Source organism: Nanorana parkeri, unplaced genomic scaffold, assembly GCF_000935625.1.
Source record: "Nanorana parkeri isolate BGI_ZX_2015 unplaced genomic scaffold, ASM93562v1 scaffold1432, whole genome shotgun sequence".
NCBI classification, from domain to species: domain Eukaryota; kingdom Metazoa; phylum Chordata; class Amphibia; order Anura; family Dicroglossidae; genus Nanorana; species Nanorana parkeri.
This window is the reverse complement of record NW_017307700.1, coordinates 438554-461623: the sequence shown is the minus strand read 5'-3', so window position 1 is coordinate 461623 and position 23070 is coordinate 438554. Positions and strand designations below refer to the sequence as shown.

The 23070-nt window shown below is 39.9% G+C and overlaps 1 protein-coding gene across 1 annotated transcript in view; it reads right to left on the bottom strand.

Annotated features, from left to right (window-relative positions):
• The window catches only part of KIAA0368 (KIAA0368 ortholog), a 73592-nt gene that overhangs the window by 28057 nt on the left and 22465 nt on the right, over positions 1–23070 (bottom strand). The window contains exons 10-26 of the mRNA XM_018569951.1: positions 22598–22683; positions 21616–21694; positions 21033–21082; positions 20876–20942; positions 15831–15953; positions 15078–15181; positions 14110–14230; positions 12158–12238; positions 11269–11494; positions 9930–10021; positions 9607–9741; positions 8897–9062; positions 8574–8746; positions 7597–7698; positions 4662–4785; positions 4085–4230; positions 1789–1843 (exon numbers count right to left, since the gene is read on the bottom strand). Of these exons, the coding sequence (XP_018425453.1) occupies positions 1789–1843; positions 4085–4230; positions 4662–4785; positions 7597–7698; positions 8574–8746; positions 8897–9062; positions 9607–9741; positions 9930–10021; positions 11269–11494; positions 12158–12238; positions 14110–14230; positions 15078–15181; positions 15831–15953; positions 20876–20942; positions 21033–21082; positions 21616–21694; positions 22598–22683 (1930 nt within the window). The remainder of the gene's footprint in view (positions 1–1788; positions 1844–4084; positions 4231–4661; positions 4786–7596; positions 7699–8573; positions 8747–8896; positions 9063–9606; positions 9742–9929; positions 10022–11268; positions 11495–12157; positions 12239–14109; positions 14231–15077; positions 15182–15830; positions 15954–20875; positions 20943–21032; positions 21083–21615; positions 21695–22597; positions 22684–23070) is intronic.

Genomic DNA, 23070 nt, shown 5'->3' with positions numbered 1-23070 from the left:
TTGTAAAGCCGACAGTCAGCTTTACAATAGAAACAATTCTGGTGACTCAGCTGTCGCCAGATCGCTTCTGGGGGCCGGTAAACTGCCCCCCGTGTTTCCCGGCTCGGCTGCCACTCCTGCGGGTCCAGGACTAGCATCTTGGGAAGCTGGGGAGGAGAGTGGCGAAAGAGCGTTCACCGGTCTCCTCCCCGTTCTATGGGACCGGGAGTAATGCAGATTACATCACGTCCGGTCCCATAGCTGTCAGTGCTGGGCTCCTGAAGCCAGCAATAAGCTATTGAAGTGCAATCTGCACTTCAATAGCTTATTTCTAGTGTAAAGGTGACACTAGGGGTCTTCTGGACCCCCAGTATCACCCTAAAGAGGACCTGTCATTGCCAATATGCTATCACATGGGGGCTTTGTAAGCCACCCATGTGATAGCAATTAAAATAAAGTAAAAAAATAAATAAAAACAAAAGTCTTTAAAAATATCAAATTAAATAAATGTAAAAATAATCATTTTAAAACATTTTCAAAGTCCCCCACCCTCACGAGCATGCACGTCATAACTTATTGCTAGGCATCGGAGCATTTGGGCGAGTACTTGCCCAAATACTCGGAATCGGCACCGATATCGATACTAGTATCGGTATCGGTGCATCCCTACTTAAAACACACATCGGGTGTGTCTACGTACGAAAATTATGATCGCACTACAGACGCCGGAGAGAGAGCAATAGCTCTAGGGCCAATATTTATGCGCATCTCAAAACTGATGACCTGTAGGGGCTTTTAAAGGGTCATCTATGGACTTTTTGGGGTACTGAATTTTGTCGCTGTTTCACAGACGCACACAATTTTTTCCCTGGACATGTTGGGTATCTATTTACTCGTTGTAACCTCATTTTTTATATGTCATAAAAAATTGGTATTTTAATGTGTTTTGGGGCACTAAATTTAACTTAAGTGCATTTTTCACTAAACTTTTGGGTTTGATAATAAATTGCACTAATATCGTGCAACATAAAAATTTGCAACTGCAGCCCTTTTGTCCTGCAGGGTCTTGGCTTTCAGAAAACATATAATGTTTTGGGGGTTGATATTATTTTTATGCCTAAAATGTGGATTATAAAATGGGTGCAAAAAAAACGAAAAAAAGGCCTTGGTCATTAAGGGATTAAACAGAATGGATTGGGATTGAAACATCTGCCAGATTTTAATAGCTGCTTTTGTTCCTGTTGAGGAGATTACTCATCTTATTGCTCTGACCCTCATGATTTTGACAGTAAAGCTGGCCATACACTGTTCTATTTTCTTATTTTTTTTTGCCACTTGCAGACTGAACAAAAAAATAAAACAGATTCCTCCAAAAATGCTTATGAGCATTGATCAAGAAATCCCCGCTGTTTTCTTTGTATTCTGACAACTCACTGGCTGCCGGCTGTGTTCGTTCGAAAATTTTCCCATAGGCTCCTTCGATCAGCTGATCGAGGGATGCTGACTGAAACAGTTCCTGAAGAACCAGCTGAAATTTGCATAATGTATGGCCAGTTTAAGGGAGAGGATCCTTCCCAGAATGGATACATGGCAATAAAAGCCTGCAAAGGTTCTAATCCTTCCAAACCTCCTGGAATATGTGTCTTTGTTGTTGTTGGTGTGCACATTAGGGAGGATTTCTCATTACTTCCTGGTCTTTGACACCCGTCAATAGAAAGGAAGTTGAGATCTCCCACCGTATAATATATTCCATGTTGCATTAAACATTTCAAATTCATAAATGACTACGTCTACAAAACATATACATACCATCATTATCAGATAAAACAGATATAAAGGCACTTTGAATTTCCTTAAGCTTTGTCTAAAAGAGTAATAAAAAATGCAGGATTAGAACAACAACATACACAAAAGTTTAGAAACATTATTTTTGTATTCACTATAAAATTATTTTCTCCTGTGGTTCATTAGGATACGCAGCAGACCAGCAGAGTGAGAAATGGCCTACCTCCAAAAGGACACTAAGCTTAATTGGCCTTATTTGGTGTGTGCAATTAGTGTAGCCAAGAGAATGAGTTGTACCTTTTGATTTGTTTAGTTTTCAACCTCCTAAAGGCAGGCCGTTTACCCCCAGAGGTCTTCTGTGTCCCCAATAAACGTTGAGAGAAATAATTTTTCTTCTCCCTACCAGAGGTATAAAATGGACACCTTATGCAATATCTTGGATATGCTGAACAACTGACCTGACACTGACAAACAGGCACTGTGCTGGAAAATGCCATAGGATGACCACCAATGACCTAGCACTGTTTAAACATCATTATCAGACCTATGTTAAGTATTTTGCCTAATATATCTTGCCTGATCTATCAAATGCTACATCTGTGGGCAACTGCTTAGTCATATGCCTCACTGTACAATATTACTGGCCTGAATGTTATTCCAGATTAAATACGATGACATCACCACAATCCATGAGGATACCATTAATGTGATAAGGTTCTGTAAATGTTTAAAAACACTAAAGTACCCAACACGTTTCCCAACCCATCCTAAAAAAAATATTTTTGGTCCATTCTCCCTCCTACACACTAGCAATATACAGTCACTATGTAATGACTTTAGAGATTCTGGGCACAGTCTCCAAGGGTACACCTTCATATCAGTATGTAAACTCAAGCTCAGAGAAAAGCTAAATATGTATAGGACTTGCCCTTTTAGCTATAATGGCCTATCAGAATGGATAGGTTTACTGGAAATACAAACAACCCCGTATAATTACAAGAAAAATATTATGACCTGTTCATTTACAGTGTAAACCACCTCAGCCATATCCACCCAAAAAATTTGCTTATAAATTAAATTGACACTAAACTCAGGGGTTAATGCATTCAAGTACCTTAACTATTAACAAAAATGTAGCTTACTTGTGCATCACTCAGCTCTATATCCTCAAAGCATCGCTAAATTGGTGCTGGCACTGCCTTTCCTTCTGGAGTGTGGCTACTTTTCTTCCCCATGATCCCTGTGTGTTGTAAGGTAGCCACCAGTCCAAGCTTACTTCCCGGATGGGACTACAATCTCAATACTGTCCCTGCTCTCTCCGTAATGTGATGATCGATCACCGGCACATGGACACAGTGAGTGAGGGGGGGAGGGGGGGTTAGATCTGTATGTAGCCCTGTACTATGGATCATTTAACCCATTCATGTTAGCAGAGGATCATTGTAAATGTATTGTTGCAGGCACTCTATATGTACATGTACTATATACTACATATAGAGTGCACTGAACAATAGATTTACAATTATCCTCTGCTAATATGAATGGGTTAAATGATCCGTAGTACATGATATGTAGCCCTGTACCCCCTTTTCCACTTGCAGAGCTAGGTTATTTTTCTTTTAAATAAATATTAATGTAATTTTATTGGTATCTATCTACCATTAGCTGCCTCATTTCCCACCCTCGGCTTATATTCGGGTCAATACTTTTTCCCATTTTTTTTTGTAAAATTAGGTACCTCGGCTTATATTCGGGACGGCTTATACTCGAGTATATACGGTAAACTAAATGTGGGATTGTAGTCCACCACAGGAGTAAGCTTGAAGCGGTACCCTGACCTGACCACAAGGAAGGACAGAGTCAGCATGAATTCAGAGATGATTTGAGGATCTAAAGTCGAGTGATACACAAATAAGATACAGATTTGTTAATAGGTAATACACTTGAATTCATTTTTAAGATTTAACTCATGAGCTTAGTTTCACTTTAATGTAAAATTAGATCTAACACGGCTTTAGTTGGCCTCAGTGGCTGGCCTACATTTATCAAAATTGTCTAAAAGAAAAACCTGGGCCTGTCCCACAACAGCCATTTAAAATAACATTTTGCATAATGGGAGACTGAATAGAAAGACCTTGCTTGCTTTCTATGGTACAAATGCCCTGCCTGAAAAGCCATCTCTCCAGCAATGATAATTAGTGCAAGCTGAATTTGTTTTTAACAGAGGAAATATAACAAACAGAACTGATAGATCGTATTCCATTTTAGCTTAGGGTTAAGCCAACCATGTGGTGCATTAAGCAAAAGACACAAGACTAACCTTTATTTCTACATGTTCACTCTGTTTTTTCACTAGAGACAGCAGCCATATACATGCAGCCTGTCGGACATGTGGATTTACACTGACAACATGTTTGTTGAGAATCTGGTTCAAAACCCATGGGACCACATCATTGTCCTTGCCATCTATTGGAATAATCAAAGTTAAACAGATCCAGTTAGGTGCTTTTAGACGATTGTGGCAAATCTCAGCAACACAAATGGCTGCAACAAATGTAAGCACCTATAATAAAAACCAAAGAAACAGCAATGTTTCTTCACTAAATTGAAATCAGCCTTATGATGTACATGCACTGACCATTCAAAGTTGACTGCATTGCACCAGATTATAACTGTTTTTAGAGCACATAAAGTCATCATAAAGCTAAGTTGTTTCTAGTGACAATTGATGCTTGTATGTACTTTCACTTTATCTAAACATCATCGAAAGTTACACGTTTTATTTGGATGTGGGTATTACATCCAGTTATCCATCATCTCAACATATCACATGTTCTGTTGAATACCTAAGCAAAGCAGACTAATATCTGTACAGCATGCCACAACTCAATACTTACCTGCATTTGGGCAATAGTCATCTTCAGAAACCATCCAAACATCTTTGGCTGCTGCAGATTTTTTACCAACAGCTGCATTAGTGATGGCTTCCCCTATTGTAAACTGAAGCTCAATTTGTTTTGCCTGAAGAGAGAGGAAAAGTTAACATTAATTTGGTTTTATTTTCAAAGCTGTGCAAAAAGAAAAACTACAGTAGGGTATTAAAATAAATGTAAACCCTAACAATTAACTTTATTTATTCCCTTCAGGTCTGTTAAATATACTATTGAAGACATGAAGTTACATTTGTTCAATAAGCACAAAAAATACCTGTTGATTTAGTCAGATTTGAATGGGATTGTTCTGTAATACTGTAGTGAAGTAGCTTATTCAAGCCACTTTTTTGGTTCTAAAGAGTGTCAGGAACATAAACCAGGTTTATATGCACAGGAAGCACAATCACCTTGATCCAGTCAGCATGGCATGTGTCAAGTCAGATGCTGGTTGTCCAAGAACAGGATGAAATGTGGGAAAGTTGTGGAACCACCCTGTTCTAGTTACATTATTTGGTGTCAGAAAGTCTGCAGCGGTGTAAATCTGGCTATTTACATGGTAGAGATGATAAAATGGCATTATGTGTACTAGGGATGTCCCGATATCACTATTTTAAGTCCAAGAACTTGCCCCCAGGTACATGCCGATACCAATTACAGATACTTTTTCTTAAAGGCACAGTTGACATTTTTTCTAAAACAACACAGGCTCGTGATTTTAGGGCAGTTTCTCACCAGGGCTAAATACAAATATCCCCAAAGCAGAATACAGATGTCAGCAGAGCAGAATACATCCCAGCAGAGCACGATAGATCCCATCACAGCAGCAGCACAATAGATCCCACTAGAGCAGCAGGCCGCGATCTCACCTGGACGGGATGTGGATCTCTGCAGGGCTCTGAGTTGATTGGACTAGTCCCATTGTTCGGGGCTGTACTGTGCGTTGGGCTGTCCATGGCTTTGCCTGTCCCGGTGTCAGGGTTGTACGGCTGGGCCATGAGTGGAACCCCTTGGCACGGACAAAGAGTCCAAAAATAAGGTACAGAGGGAAAATCCAAAAGCGTAGTCAGGTCCAAGTCCGGGTCGAGGCAGGCAGCGAGGTTCAGAAGCGTGGACAAGCCGAAGGGTCGATAACGGGGTTCAGGAAGCAACAGGTTTACACACAGGGAGCTGGGGATCACACCATAGAGTTAGAATAACTCAGCAAATCAGCCAAGGCTCTGTCTGGTTTAAATACACAGGGAACCCAAGGACCACACCCTGGTTGCCGAGGCGACCAGGAAGCTTCCCTAACCAGGAGCCAATAGCAGGGCTGGGCGGATGGTGTGTGCTGGAGACCTCCCCCAACCTGGCTAGCACCTGAAAGCACTAAGTGGCGCCGGGGTTGCTATGCTCGCGCCATCGTGCACGCAGCCCGTGTACTACGTGCGCGGCCGCCGTGCATTTCGCACATGCGCGTCAGCGGCCCTGGCGCCAGGAGGAGGGGAACAGAGCGCCCTGCGCCACCGCTGGCGAGCCTAGTAAGGAGCAGCACCCCTGGTTCCCTGACAGCCGGGAAGGAGGAGCAGGAGGTATAGAACTAGACAGGCACTGTCAGGTCCCCACAAGCGCGAGAACTCAGCAGCCACTGCGGTTTAAAAATGTATGGGGCCGGTATCGGCCATAAGAATCGGAGCATTTTCACGAGTACAAGTACCGGTATCGGGACATTCCTAATGTGTACAGTACATGCCTGTTGCGAGCCAGTTATTTTCTATGTCCAAAATGTTCACATAACGGTCTCCAAAAGAATGTTTCATTTCCTTAAGGTGTGTTAAAACTGCTACAGGTATAATGCTGCAGGTTTTACTACAACTTAAGGAAAGGGGACGTTCTTGTGAAGACCGTAAGGTGCCCATTTTGGACAGAGAGGACATATGTAACCTCAGTATTTAATAATGGTATCCCTAATGATAAAATGGAAATTATCATCACATTACCCCACTGATAGGAATTAGAGGTTTGTTAGTCTGAATGATGTGCAGCCAACAACATCAGAACGGTACGCACTAGAGTTGAGACGGGGAGAGGGGATGCAGTGCTAAGATCATAGGCTTATCTGATATGTTACTGAGCTACATATGACATGTGAATGTAACAAACTGTTTTCTGTACAAGATGGAAACTAATAAAAGCTTTGAAATACAGGAGTGGACAACAGTTATTTTTTTAAAAGGCGTGCAAGAGGCCATCTACGTCAAACTGGAACAACCAACCCTGAACAGGGGGTAGGAACCTTGTAACATTCTGTCTTCCACATATAATGCCGTTTTAACATCTCTATCTAGGCGAGTTGACAGTTCACACTTGCAATCATGTAACGTATTAACACCTATGAAGGCTTCCTGACACCAAAGAATACAACTAGAACAGGGTGGTTTCTCAACTTTTAAACCTCTCATTCTTTTCTTAGACAATTGACATCTGCCTTGACACCTTCCATGGTAATTGGATTAAGGTGTCTGTGTTAGCTGGGTGGCTAAAAATGGTAGGGTATGTTCCTGACATTATTAGAACTGAGGAAGCGTGCTAAGATAAACTACAAAACATCAACACTACAGAACAAATACAGTTAAATGTGACTAACTGCCACTAGCTATACTGTACATTGAGCTAGAAAATGAGAGTTTTCACAGACACAAGAAGTGAGGAAGTTCATACAAATGTGGGACGCAGCAACTTATGTATGGTACTCCTCATGTATCACTTCCCCCTCCCTTTTAGATTACAAGCCCTCATGGGCAGGGCCCTCCTTACCATCATGTCTTGAATTGTATTGTGATTGTAATATCTTCCTAATATTGTAAAGCGCTGCGCAAACTGTTGGCGCTATATAAATCCTGTATAAGAAAAATAAACTTACTTCCACCGATTCCATAAGTCCTTGCAACAACATCTTCTGATGAGGGAAGTTTCCATCTCCAACAGGAAAATAGCCCAGTGTCTTTATAGCTCGTTCTTTGGCCTGAGAAAAGAATCAGGAGTCATTTGTAGGGAAATATGCAAAGTCATCATGATTTATCTTCCTGCATTGAGTTTACATATATTTTGGGCACCACAACACATGAAAAAACTAGGTCCCTCAATAGATGCTGTTATGTGAAGATACAGTGTTAGATGGACTCCAGTTTGCCCTCAATCTGTAGTGCAGGGATGTGAGTAAACATGTCCTTCACTGGCCTTCCCTCATGGGAAGCATTTGCCAGCAGCTAAAAACAAAATCAATAAAAAATCCAACCCAACTGAAAAAATTATCCTGGAAATGACTGCCCAGGAGTTTCTGGTGCTACTCAGACATACAGAAGCTGTAGCTACAACAGTAGCGCAAAGGTTATTTTGTGTCCCTTATTAGGAGGGACAATCCCTCTTTTGGATATATATATATAACTTCCTGAGGTTTTATGCTACAATAATCCTTTTATCCAATGTCGCAATTACTGCATTTATTGTTTCGAAAAACCAATATAAAGAAGAAGTAGCAGTGCTACTACTTGTACACTTGTAGGTTTAACCAATATTTTTATGTACAGTTTGTGTTACTGGCGTCTTAACGGGTGTGTCCTTTGCCCACATACCTTGTGCTAAAAGCGGTCCTCCCTTTCCACTGAATGTATGTACAGTTGAATTGAATTACTCCAAGCAACCATCACAGAAATTAGATTTAGTGGCAGAATTATAAACTACCACTAATCTCAATTACAATCTAAATCAGAAATATTCCACTAAATTATACTTATCCAAACTAAAATTTGGTATGTGCCAAAAATATTTTCTGACTCTCTACACATAATGAATAACATAGATCTTATATTCAAATAAAGAAACTAATTACAAAAAAACCTTGTTAGTTTCTTTGCCAGATGTTATCCTTCCCAACAGATTTTCCACAAGATGCTTCTTGGTGAAGCCAGAACCTTCATCGGGTATGGGTAGAGATCCATTCCGTCCAATCTCTCCTAAAGCTGTAGCTGCAGCAACTGACAACAAAGGAGACGGATTGTCCAAAAACACGCCTGTGTACGGAGGGAAACACAAACATACTTATACATGTGAAATCGATTAGAAAGATAACTTAAAAGTCTTAATACAAGATAATGTTGCTTCACTTTGTTACTGTATAGAACACATGTTGCAAAAATCTATCAAAATTCAGATCATATTACCAATTGTTTCCACACAAGTCTGGATGACTTCATCCTCATTATGTATAGAGAAAGATCCAGACTGCTCCATATTCTGCAGCCCCTCTTTACTCATTTGACATTTATCTAAATATCTTCCAATCAGGTAGCCCACAGCCAGGATCGAGCCATGCTGAGCCTCTGGGTTCTGCAAAGATCAGGAAAGATTTGGGAAATCTGTTAGCATGTAACTTTACAAATTCACATTTTTTGAGCTAATGGATGATTTTTTTCATTTTTGATAACTTAATTTGTTTCAAGGGTTCCTCCACAATAAAACGGTGGATACATTTAGTACAGGATACCTTAATTTACTCAGTACATGGTTAAAGACTTGTATATTGGAGGCTGGCCGCAAAGATCTAACATAGCAAAGCATGGAAGTTTATGCCCATGCAAACCTGGACAACAAAGACCCATTATGGTCTATAGTTAACCTATTACATGCATACACAAGTGTATGCAGCATATTTACAAAAAGGGAAACACACACACACACACACACACACACACACACACACACACACACACTTAGTTGCATGTTTTTCAAACATAATTTCCAACAGCGCACATTATTGCCATATAATATCCTCCAATATTGCCTGGGAACCTTTAGATAGTAGCAAGCATATCTTCCTATTATCAGGCTGTATATCTTGAATATAAGCTATGCGAGGAACTCTGTTACTTACATGTACATCCTTTGCACTCTTGATAAGATTGTCCAGTTTAGACTTTAGTTCAGAACCAGGTAGTGTAGAAACAACTACAGCATACAGCTGAGCTGCCAGCTCCCGCATTTCTTCCTTGTTAGAAATCATTAAACTCTAAGAAACAAACAAACAAATTAATTAAAAAAATGGGACTCATCAAACAAATGTAGAAAGAAGCACTAAAGAAATCCGCAAGCATTCAGGTGGGGAGAAAACGACATTTAGGGAAAACTGCTAAACATTTTGCAAGTGGAAGACATACTTGATATGAACATATGATACAGGTGATAGCCAGTTCTTACTTTTATCCAGTCTACTTTGTCTAACAGAGTAGCAGCCAACTTCTGTGGATACACTGACACCACTTCCAAAAGGCAATACATAACTTGCAAACCTGAAATGACATACATACACATGTTTACATCAAGTCTATATTTAGGCATCAAATGATAAAGAAAACAGAGCAACTCAGTGGAGTTCCAATACATATTTTAGGCACCGAGCAGTTTAAATGTGCTTACACACTTTAAAGGGCTTTGTCCAATCCAGCTAAAATCAGTAGGTCCAGAAAGGACCGATAAGGGGGCCGGCAAAGCGCGCTTCCGTGGGGGGCGCTGTGTCAGCGCGCGCTCCATACGGGACACAAAACTGTCCATGGTGGAGGAAAAAGCCTCCAAGGACAACATAGCGCCAGCGGACCCCCCCAAAGACCCCGCAGACACCAAGGGAGACTGGGAGAGGGGCGCAGAAGCACAGGCTACGCAAAGGGGAGATGTGGGAGATGTCCCTGACGAGAAGCCGCAGCCCTCACAGGCACTGCAGCCAGTTTGTCCCCACAGTCCATGTCCCTGGTAAAAAAATATGCCACCAGAACCTTTTCTCCTGCAGGTGGCGATATTACCCTACAGTACATGATCTCCGATCTGTTCCCTGTGTCCTTCAATGAACGGGAGAGAAAATATATAGGATGTCTACAGGACATCAGCACAATACCCTTGTCAACCCTCGCCAGCAGACTAAGCTTTGATTATGTAAGGATTATGTAATAAAAACAAAAGGAGAATGACAATCCCAGAGACTGCACCTTCGAAAAGCAGTCAGTGATAACTGCAACCATATTTATATTTTGACATGTACCTAATAAAAAGCAACTCTGGGCTACAAGTGAAAGCAATTAGTGTTGATTTGATGTCATGCAGCAAAAACTGCAAAAGTCAGAAGTATCACTGCCTTACTATGAAACAAAAATACTTGAGCACCCCAAAGGGTCAATAGAAGTGTACCTCCAAATAACTGCACTGTTTTGGCATTGCTTCCGGTTATCGACCACATGTGAAACGTTAGTTTTTGTATTTTTTTTCCATTCAGGCTTTCTATATGTGAGGGACAGCAAGACACCCAAGAGTGGGGGTGTTATGGAGCAACTACTACAAAACCCAAGCAGCCATTCTCAGGATCCCAAAAGAGAAAAAAAGTTGAAGGGTGTACAACAGCACAGCCTGAAAAGGAAAACTGAACTTGTGAACAAGTTTATTGTGCACCCTATATGCACCTCATGGTTTAAGTTACAATTTTTACCATAATGTACCATTGGGTTGAACAAATATTAAATGAAAAGTACTGGTAAGGATTAGTGACTACCTCCAGCTGAAGACAACAGTTGTTGCATAAGGTTTATGTACATTTCCACAGGGTTCATATCTTCAATCTTAGAGGCGGTGGACTCTAGATCAGTGAAACCATTAGTCATTAGTTCTCTCACATAACGTCCAACAACTGGAGCTTGGTCTTGCATGTCTACCAATGAATAGTATTTTGGGTCCAAACCAGCACTGTGAGCCAGGCACATTCTTAAATAAAGGATTATCTGTGTCAGAGGAACAAAATGTCAAACCATTAATAAATATTTCATGGAAAACCATGTAGATATTACTAAAGTGATATACATGTTTCTACATGGATTAAGTATATATGTGCAGCACTTTCTGTGTAATGCACATTTAAAGTTCTTTCTATAGTAACATTTTCTTGTATGTGAAATTTTCATATTTTAGGCAAATGTACATACACCATAAATGTTCATACACATGAGAACATAAGTGTGAAAAGCTACTGGCAAAGAGCATGCTCACTATGCATGATTAAAGGCCAGCAAACATTTCCTAGCATTAACTGCATACTCATAGCTGTAGATTTCAAACATGTACTGTAATCTAACAGGGGTGAAGGCAGGAGAAGTGAACAATCTAGGCCAGAATAGCTGATTTGGAAAAATTCTCCAATTCAGCACTTTCCAAATCAGCTATGTTGTCCTAGATTGTTCACTTCTCCTGCCTTTTCCAAACTCTTCACCCTTTTGTGAATAACCCTGTTAGTGTTTAAGAAGAAGCAATAACATAGTACAACAGATCTCTCATGAAGCAAGTTGTAGTATAACAGCCCACAAGCAAAATAGAAATACATTGTGGATAGTGAACTGAAATTTTGGTGAAGAGAGGACTATGAAAATGTTTTGCAGTCAGCACTGTACCTCTAAAAATGATGCAGGGTTAAATGGTAGCACGGATGTGGTTGTCACAAATTTAACAGGAGTCTTCATCCGACTGGAAGCCTATTAAAGCATAAAAAGGTGGGTTACTATTTTTCCTTAAAGAGAACTCATCATTAGGCAACTTCTAAACATCTACAAAACATACAGACCCAACTTAAAATAGACCCCTTTTGTTCTGCAATTAATCCATCCTAAGAAGAGTTATCCCTTTTGTAATAAAGCAGAAAATCTATACTTCCGCTGAGTTCTAGACCGCCTGCAACCGCCACCCCTGACCCCCCCTATGGCAGTGCTACAGTTAAAAATAACAAAATTCTTACAAGATCGGGAGGAGAAAGCCCCTGAATAGCAAACATGTTTCTAGAATGTTGACTATGGAGTGGCTTTTGCCTACAATATTGTAAGATTTTTCTATTTACAGCAGTAACATACTGACAACATAGGGGCTGGAGGTCAAAGGATCCAACACTCCTGGAAGTATAAATTCCCTGCCCTATTAATGAGATGGAAAATATTTCTTAGGGTGGATTAGGTGCAGAAGAACAGAGGGTACTGCAAGTTAGTATTTTACCAGCTGGATCGATATCACTTGTACGTTGTCGAGAGCACTCTTTGTTACAGGCAGAGAGGCCGATGAAAGTCCTGAACCCCCTGGGACTGTTGGATACGTAAGGTGGTGATGTTATCACCTTGAGACCATTCTTGCATGGTTATTTTAGAACTCATACAAAAGATGAAAAACTTTTTCATGGGTTATTATGACACTGATAAAGTGATGTAGATTGTTAGCTCTGTGGGGATGTGGGTGTTTTTATTGTGGTAGTCCCCCTTTCTGCCTATGGTTTATGTTAGGATTGTAAATTCTCTGTTATAACAAAAATAAAAATTGAGATAAAAAAAAAAAAAACATTTTTGAGCACAATTCACATAGCTTTAATGCCAGCGTAAGGAATTCTATTTTTAGCAATGTGCCTAACGTTTTCACATTTTATTGGAGTAAACTGAAATAACTGTCACTTTTTTGTGAATTTTGAAAATAAGGATACTTATCCTGGTTTGTTAGCTTTGTGAATTGAACCTTTTGCCTGTTCTGAAGACATGGTCGCTTTAAGACCATGAAAACATTCATATGTCAATAGCAAATAACACTGATACTTTTAAAAGTATATTTAAACATATTGTCCCTGTTAAATCACAGACTTTTTTTTTTTTAATTAAAGAATGCTTAAATACAGTGGAGGCACTTATTTTAGAAGTGGTACATGAGGCCATCCTGCAAAATTCTGTCTACTAGATTTAGGATGCTTTGCTTCCTTTTTTCCATTTTCTAACCAGCATGTGTATAACAAATGTAATTTAAAAAATATCCTGCCTGCTCAACAAGCAACCTGATGCCTTAACCCGTCAACGTTCTAAACTCTTTCTCCATGTACTCACAGCAGCTAAACGTGAAATAGCTAAGTCTTGGAAGTCGCACTCCCTGAGTGTCTTTAATGTGAAAGGGTGAGTCACATGGGTGATGGCCAATGAAAAGAGAACCACTAAGTTTGACAACACTATGGCCAAATTTGAGGCCCTTTGGTCTTCTTGGATACGGCATTACCTCCCTTTTCATTTTGATTCCTGCCTCCTTTCTATACGACCCTTTTAAATTGATTGCCATGGTAGTGTCTCTACTCCCTTGGTCACTTCTTGGAACTTCTCTTTTCTTTTTCTATTGTATTCTTCTCCCGTATCTTTTCTCTCCCTTCCTTTTCTTTTTGCTTTTTTAATGGCATATCACATTTATTATTGTTTCTGTACTGTTTCATTGCCTTTTGCGTTGAATGTGTTTCATTTCTTGTCCATGATTTCATGCCACTTTGTGTTTGTTGCCTTTATTTTATTCAATAAAAATCTATATATGTTAAAAAAAAACCCAGTAAAGATACCTTTTCTACTATATGGCTGACCATCACTGGGAAAGGTGGAAGTTTTGGTGGAGAGGCATCTTTTTCCCCAGCAGAAAACGACCTGAGCACTCTCTGTGCTTCTCCATAGACCTCTTCTCGTCTAGGAACAAAGAGCAGCAGTAACATTAGATTTCACAGTTTTATTATAATTGTTCTGTCAATGTTATAACAGTCATCATAACACATTCATGTCTTACTAAGGACTGCAAATATTTCATGAAGCAGTGAAGGTATGCCCGTTTTCAAAACCTGATCACTTGGCACAGTTACCACGTGAAAGCTTCAACATTTTTCAATAAGAGAAATGTACTGAAGAGTAAACTCCAAACTGTGTAATAGTGCAAAACCATTGAGGCACAGAGAAGGGGACAAATTGCTACTGCAGTATGCACATTCACCAGTTCATATTTAAATACACACATTTTCACTTAAAGGGAAACTACTAAATTGGTCAATTTGTATGACAAAATTTATAGAATGTCAACAAGTTTACTATCCCATCTTACAGTATCAGTGCATAGAGGCACTTAAGGGTTTGTAAGCACTTAAGGGTTTGTTCACAACAGTTGTACTGACTGGTGTTTTTCAGCACTGGATCAATACCAGTGACCACAAGGGCACACAGAAAACAACTGTTTTCTATGTTCCTCATTTATTGTTTGTTTATTGTTACAGCAATGGCAAATGAGAGTGGTGAATGTTGAAAACGCAGAATGCACTGAAAAATCTGTTTTTGGGCTCTGGTGACCAGTTTATGAGGGTAAAAAAAAATTCAAAATTCATCAAGAATGTGTGAAATAAAACCAGTTTAAAAACCTATGTATATAAACTCCTATACGACTTCTGTGCCAATAAAATTGAAGCGGCATGGGTGTTCAAAAAAAAAAACAAAAAAACACAGTTATATGTAAAAAAAAGCTACAACAACAAATAATGAATAATCTTACGGGTCTCCCGCTGATAGCAACAGCAAGTATCTGGAAGGTATGTGGTCAGGGGCAAAAACGCTGCTTGCAAATTTCACAGCCACTTGTCGAACCTGAACTTCTGGCTATGGAAAAACACAATAAAGCATTATGTTTAAGAGCACTGCAAAGTCTGTTATAAGTTAAAAATGAGACATGTACTAAAGAGACATGAGACTACTAAAACCTGTACTAATGGAAGTACAGAGTCTGCCACCACTGATCTCTTTCTAAGAATAGCAGCTGTGGCTTCAAAGTTTTTTTAGTCACTAACACCTAACTAGCATGCAGATTAAAAAGTCAAAGTGAAATGAGAACTCCTTTCAGGCCAATGCCTCAAAAGAATTAGCAAGAGTGTCAGACAACTTGCATTATCAGAGACAGGTCGCCAATAGCATTCTTCATTTTCTCTCATTGTAGGTTTTCTTTAAATTATTCATATTTTCTTTTCTCCTAGAAGGGGAAAGCTTGAACACAGTCCTCCACAAAAACAAATTATGCAGGGTTTTCTAGGTTTGGGGAAATTGCAGGGAACAGCACAACTGGAATGCAAAGGTTGAGGCCAAACTTGGAGGACCAGCCTATTGACTATGGCATCTCCCCAACCAGTTAAGTATAACTGATTCATATTTTAAACATGGATTTGATTTGCAAGATTACTGCTAGTACTTGACTGAAGATAACCTAAGAATGCAACACATATACTGTTCTAGAGAGCTAGACATTTACACTTACCTTCACCAAGTATGACCCAACCAGGGCTTCCATTAGAGTCAGCTGAGCACCTTCCAAGTTCGTATAAGCTCCAACCATCATAGATAGGGCCTCCTGTATTGAAAGCCTCACATCCATTTCCTCCTACAAATTGTAAATGAAATAATTTGCATTGTTGAAGCACGTATACAAAAAAAAAAGAGCAATTACAAACAAAACAATATCAGAATCAATTCCAGTCAAATAGTAAGGCAACCAACAGTTTCACACTCATGACCAGTTAGTAGAACAACATGAAGCACTACAAACAATCATAATTAGTTTTTATAGACCGCTTCTGTTGAAAATCCATTCAAATTCTTTCCACTGCACACAGAGATACATGCCATCAACCCAGTCTTCTATGTCATAATGCAAAACAAACAATCAAACAGATTTTTTTTTTAGGCCCTGAACTAGGGGAATGCGTTTGCCTCTGAAACGAGTAGGATGTTTTATTGGTTTATTGGATTTTTCTACGATAACAGGGTTATTCACTAAAGGGTGAAGAGTTTGGAGAAGGCAGGAGAAGTGAACAATCTAGGACAAAAAAGCTGAACTGGAAAGTGAGCTGAGTTTGAGAATTTTTCCACATCAGCTATGTTGTTCTAGATTGTTCACTTCTTCTGCCTTCTCCAGACTCTTCAACCTTTTGTGAATTGCCGTGTAAATCTTTTATGGACTTTGACACTTGATTGGTTTGGCACTCAACATTTTGATCCCTTTTCATAATGTCACATGTAATAGGTCAGTCAACCTTTATCTGGCCCTAGTGAAAATAAACGTGGATGAGACGTTACATAAGCATCTCTGGACTGTTGTGAATGTATCTATATTTTTCTCTGTAACCTGCAGCAAAATTTACATTTACACACAAAATAAATCAAATTGACACAGATAAAATAGAACTATTATTATTATTATAATACAGGATTTTTATAGCGCCAACAATTTGTGCAGTGCTTTACAATATAAGGAAGACATTACAGTTGTAATACAAAATCAAGACAAGATGGTAAGGAGGGCCCTGTTCGTGAGAGCTTACAATCTAAAAGGGAGGGGCAAGTGATACATGAGGAGTGAGCTGTGTGGGGATGAATTGTTTGAGAAGGTGATAGTTCAGTGGTTGGGCTGAGGCTGGATAGACTTCCCTGAAGAGATGAGTCTTAAGGCATTGCCCAAAGGCAGACAAAGTAGAAGATCACCGGACAGGTTGGGGAGGAGGTTCCAAAAGATGGGAGAGACTCTAGAGAAATCCTTGAGGTGAGAATGGGAGAAGTTGACGAGGGAGCTAGACAGGAGGAGGTCTTGGGAGGAGCGGAGGGGATGGTTAGATACTTTGAGAAGAGATTGGAGATATATCCGGGGGCAGAGCTGTGGATGGCTAAGATGTTGTTAATACTTTGAATGTTATCCTTTGGGCGATTAGAAGCCAGTAGAGGGATTGGCAGAGGGGGGTTGCAGGCTCAGTTGGTTAGTTGGATGAGTATGGCAGCACAATTCATGATAGACTGAAGTGGGGATAGCCTGTGTAGAGGTAGGCCAATGAGGAGAGAGTTGCAATAGTCAAGATGAAAGATAAGCGAGTGGATGAGTAGCTTGTGGTTTCATTGGTTAGGGAGGAGCGTATTTTGGAGATGGTATGAAGGTGACAGGGTTTGGATAGTAAATTAGATGTGAGGCAGAAAGGGGAGGTCTTTGGCATGGGGGGATAGTTATGTTATCAATCTCAATGGAAAAGTTTTTTTTTGGGGGGGGGGGCATATTTTGAGCTCAGTTTTTGAAAGATTAAAGTTTTAAAAAGTGTTGTGACATCCAGACTGATATGTCAGTTAGTAGATTAGTGACACGCAAGGACACCGAGGAGGTTAGCTGTGGAGTGGAGAGATATATTTGAGTGTCATCCGTATAGAGATGGTATTGGAAGCCATGTGAGGTTATCAACTGACCAAGGGAGGAGGTGTAGATAGAGAAGAGAAGGGGTCCAAGAACAGACCCTTGGGGGATCCCTACAAAAGAGGAAGATGAGAAGAGGAGTTAAGATTTGTAGGTGACACTAAAAGGAGCGCTTAGAAAGGTAGGAGGAAAACCAAGAGGGAGCAGAGTCTTGGAGGCCAAGTGAGTGAAGTTTTTTGAGGAGCGGTGGGTGGTCAACTGTGTCAAAAGCAGCAGAAAGGTCTAATAGCAAGAGCAAGGAGTAGATCGTTGTTTTTCGCAGTTAGTAAGTCATACGGTAGTTTTAGGAGAGCAGTTTCAACGATGTTTTGGGGGCGAAAGGTGGACTGTAAGCGGGCGAGGATGCTGTTGTCAGTGAGGTGGAGGCTCAGGCAGTTGTAGATTAGGGGCTCTAGGAGTTTGGAGGTTGAATGGGAGTAAGAAAATTGGTCTGAGGTTGTTAAGTTGGGATCCGCTCCAGGTGCGGCGTCTCAGTATACCGCGAGCTGTAGCTCGCGGTATACTGAGCTTAGGGTAACGTGAGGACGCTAGTTTGTGTCCTCCCGTTACCCTAAGGAGAACTATGGGGAAAAACACTGACCCCATAGTTCTCCTTTAAATGTTAAGCCTCAGAAGTGATCTGTTAAAAGCTTATTTCTAACACATTTTTTCTTAGTTTTGGAGAATTGGCACCTCCTTCAGGTAGTGCAATCCAAGGCTCTATAAGAGATTTACCAGTAGAAACACAAACAGAAATAAAAATAGACTCTGTTCAGAGTAGGAGAAGGTTAGAATGCAGATTTTTATTTTCATCTGTGTCCTTGTAGCCAAGTTTCCTTCACTTCCTGTCTGGAGCCCCATATTGCAATAAAAACTCATCAGGAGTTCTAATACTTTCCCAGGTTTTTGGATTGACATACACTTTAAAGCCCATCTCTGGTCAAACAATAAAAGTACCCTTGCAGTGGGGCTACCCTGGCACTGCATGGAGTGAAGTGCTAGTTTTTCTCTAGAGGACTGGAGTAAAGAAGACCAGTCCCTGCAGTCTCTTCCTCTCTGGGCTCCAGTGGTCTAAGGATCACTGATGTAATTGCGTCTAATGCAGGTTCCATAGACCTGCATTAGATGTGAGGACGTGGAGGGACAATCCACCAGCCGGAGCAGAGGGGAAGAAGAGGACAGCGCTGACAGAGCGGGAGTGAGGATCAGGTAAGTAACTTTACTGTAGACCCTACACAAAAATGAGCACAAAACTCTTGCAGTGTGGGCATAGCCCCATTGCATGGGTACGTTTATTGTTTGCCCGGAGAGGGGCTTTAAGGAAAATTGTACAGCCATACAATGGCAAATATAGTCTTCTTTGGGGCCTGAGAATACCTTCGTATAGTACAAAACAAAGTTTAGGAGCATAGAACATTTTTTTAAAGGAATACATTTGAGGAGCACACCAAAAATCGATCCCAAACTTTAACACCCATGATCTGCGTGAAGCTTAAAAGTGGTATCTCTAGTTTCAATGCTGTGACAGTCTGGAAAAATTATTTAGAAGCCAGGCAGATAACTTTGTTCAATAAGCTAAAGAGCAATGTGCAAAGAAGGAATAACTCACAGCAACCACACAGAACACACCTGGCAGATAAAACTCCACCAGAAAAAAAGTGATCAGTCCTTGTAATGAAGTCACTAAAATCATAAACAATTTCATTTTATAACACCATGTTCCATGCTGGAAAATAAAAGATAAAAGATCTAAATTGTTTTTTTTAGAGTGCAACCAAGTGCCTCAAATCAAAAACGTTAGATGATATCAATATTTCCTTCCTTGAAGGAGTAGATTTAAAATTAACCAACTATATAGAAGAGAAAAAGAAAAAGAAAAAGAAAAAGAAAAAGAAAAAGAAAAAAGAAAAAAGAAAAAAGAAAAAAGAAAAAAGAAAAAGAAAAAGAAAAAGAAAAAGAAGAAGAACTCCTCAAGTTGGCTGTCAGCCATTGTGTAATAAAGCAAGCTTCATCTAGACAGACAATCAAACATGCATACGTAAAAGTCATTCTACAATCGTTCTCCATTCACCCAAGTTCAGACCATGCACATAGCTACCATGTTTGTAGAAAAGTGAACACTACCATCCAGAATCTAGAGAATAAATGTTATTATGTCATGATGCTAAAGAGACCCCATATTCCCTGTCGTAAGGTATTGTATAAATTGCCAAAGGTAATTTTTTACCAAACATTTGGCTTGTTTTGTGTATAAGGCATGTGTTATGGTTTTCAGATATTACAGAGAAAAAAACTACTTTTGGTAAAAAATTTAAATCTAGGTATTTATACACATTTCCTAAGGGACAAAACACATTTTTGCGACACGTTGCGCGCGCTATTGCCTTGTACTTTGCATTTGGAATGGCAACCCAATGTACTGAGGCAACGCAGCTCCCAAGCGTATGTGTTGCAGCAAACCCCAATGCACGGTAAAGCACTATTGTGGTGTTTTTGTACTCTGCGTAGGAAAAAATGCTGCATGTCCACACAAAGTGCAACGCTCAGGAATGGCAAAGTGTTAATGGGCCCTAAATCAATTTTTTGTCCACCTACAAAAATTTATTGCTGGACAAGGATGTGATTTGCACTGGCAAATGACTCCAAGCACAGTTTTGTAAAGATAATTGTCACTTAGGATTGAAAGCAGACCTTTTCCTTGGCCCTCTTAGGTTAACACATAGAGATAGACCAGTCACAAAATCTAATCACATATAACCGTATTCAGTGTGCTTCCGATTGGAAGAATCATTATGCCCGTTTTAACCTATAACTGCACTGTACATGAAATAAGAAATGGCACCAGTCCTGAAGAAACCCGTGGTAGGCAGGGTGATGGGTACCCTCTGCAAGTGAAAAAGTATCTAGCACACCTTCACTTTGAGCTTGAATAATCACAATCTGAGACAATGCATATAATTTTAATCCAGATCATATATTTAACACTGATACACATTTTCAATAACTTACATATTAGAAGATTTGCATATTCCACTGGCTAGTGCCATACACCTGCCTCCTCACTGACTATGTAACCCACTTCTGTCACTTACCTTCCGCAGGGCTTCGAAGAACTGCTGCACTAAAGCAAGGTCCTTTGTGAAAAGCTGGGGCATCCGGCTACACGGAAGAATAAGGAATGGTCAATAAATATGTGCATTGCTACAACATCTGGCAAAATAACATCTTTCTCTGTTTGAAAGAACATACCCAGAAAGTTTACCAACGCCACTATACGCCATGGACAGTAGCTTTGGATCCTAAAAAGAATAAAATGGTGTCATAATCTAAATAAAGTCCTGCTGCCTCGGAGGTTCGGGTGAGTATAACTTTTTATTTTTTTACATAGACACAAAACAAGCAGCCGCACTGCAAAGGTTAAGTTTTTTTTTTCCCCGGAGTTCTTGTTTAACCCCTGAGAAAAACCATGACAACTGATAAAATTTAAATGATCATGATTTACCTACTGTCAACATTTATTAAACATGTTAATTTACAGGAATTTACCTGACCCATGTTCTATACTTCCTTTTAAACACTGTCTGTTTAACTATTCAAACTACATTTTATTTGTCAGCCTTAGACCTCATAAATAGCAATATGTGCAGTCATACTAATAAAACCTACAAGACTGATCAATCCAGAGGACTGTCAAGTGGCCCAGAATCCCATTATAATCCCTCATTTCTTTGCACAATACCAAAGAACTACATGACAACTGCTTGTCATTTATTGTTGGTGATTAAATAGAACAAAATACTTACTAACTAAATATTAAATATAAATACTTTACCTCTTTATATTCATTGATCAGCTTTGTGAGTCCATTCAGAAGCATGGGACCCAGAGGTTTCATTTTGCCATCAGGGCATCTGCAGAGGAACAAAATCATTTCACACATAAAAAAAAGATTTGGTCAAAAACTATAATGAACCTTCCAATTCGGACTATGCCTTATATAAAGATATTGTTAGTGCTTCTGCTCAGTAGAATAAAACTGTACACTGAATTCAAAACAGCATGCAAGCTGGATGGTATTGCAAGTCCTATAGACTGAAGGATGGAGTCCAATCTAAGGGTCCGGATCAGGTGCGTTTTGCATTTCCGGTCCGTTTCCTGACCGGACAAAATGTGGAGTGGAGTGTTTTTTCTGTCGTAACCTGAACGGACTGCGCATGTGAGAACTGTAGGAAAGGAGTCTGTTGGTACACCTATTACATGTATATATTTCAGATTTACGCTGTGTTTTTTCCAAATGTATTAAAGAATCTCCATGGGTGCAGACACCAAGTCGTTCTGTTATGGTGAAGATTTCAGTTTACTAGAAGTCAGGCCAGTTACTAGAATATTTCTGTCTGGTTGTCATTGGGTGCTGAACCTATTATATATTAGCACTTGACTTTTATTGTTACTAAGAAAGTAAAAGAAGGCCTGAATCAGTGTATTCCTTCCCCTGCTATTAAGCGACATTGATAGGTAAATGTGATGTAATTGACTGTAAAAAACACATTTGATCCTTTTTTTTTTAAATGTCATTTGCTAGCTGTTGATCACTAAAGTTAAAAAGAAGAAAAATCTCTATGGGAATATTTCCCAAACCTTCAAGGTGACTGTTTATCCATTCCTAATTTTGGTCTAACTCTTTCTCATTACTTACAGAATTCGCAAAATATCTACATCTAACTCTGAAAAACATCACGGTTATGAAGCTACATCCTGATTTCAGCTTTTCTTGTTTCTATATAGAAATAGGTTTTGGTACACCGATTGCTTACATTGAACAGATGTGATGCACAAATTGCAGAGATAAAATCCTTAACTTGGCATTCGTATTTCCACCAAACAGCCCATCATACACCACCTATAAAATAAAGAAAAGAGAGCTTGAGATTCTTTATCCACATCAGTGCTACCCCCACACTGCAAGGGTTAAGTGATCATATTTGTCTAGGGGGAGGGTAAAGCAGATTAACTTACCTGATCATAACTCCCACCGAATTCTAAGTCTAAGGACCACTGCATAATTAGGTCTTATGCAGGTACCAAAGAAATGAACATTGCACAGCCAGAGCGGAGGGGGAGGACAGAAGAGTGCTGACAAGCACTTAACCCTTACAGTGCAGGGATAACCCTACTGCAAGCAGCGGCGTATTTAACTTTGCTGCTGCCCGCCCCCTCCCCCGCAGCTTCTCGGAAAATCCCCCCTCCCCTGACTGACCCGCCGCTGCTCATACAGCACCCCCCCCCC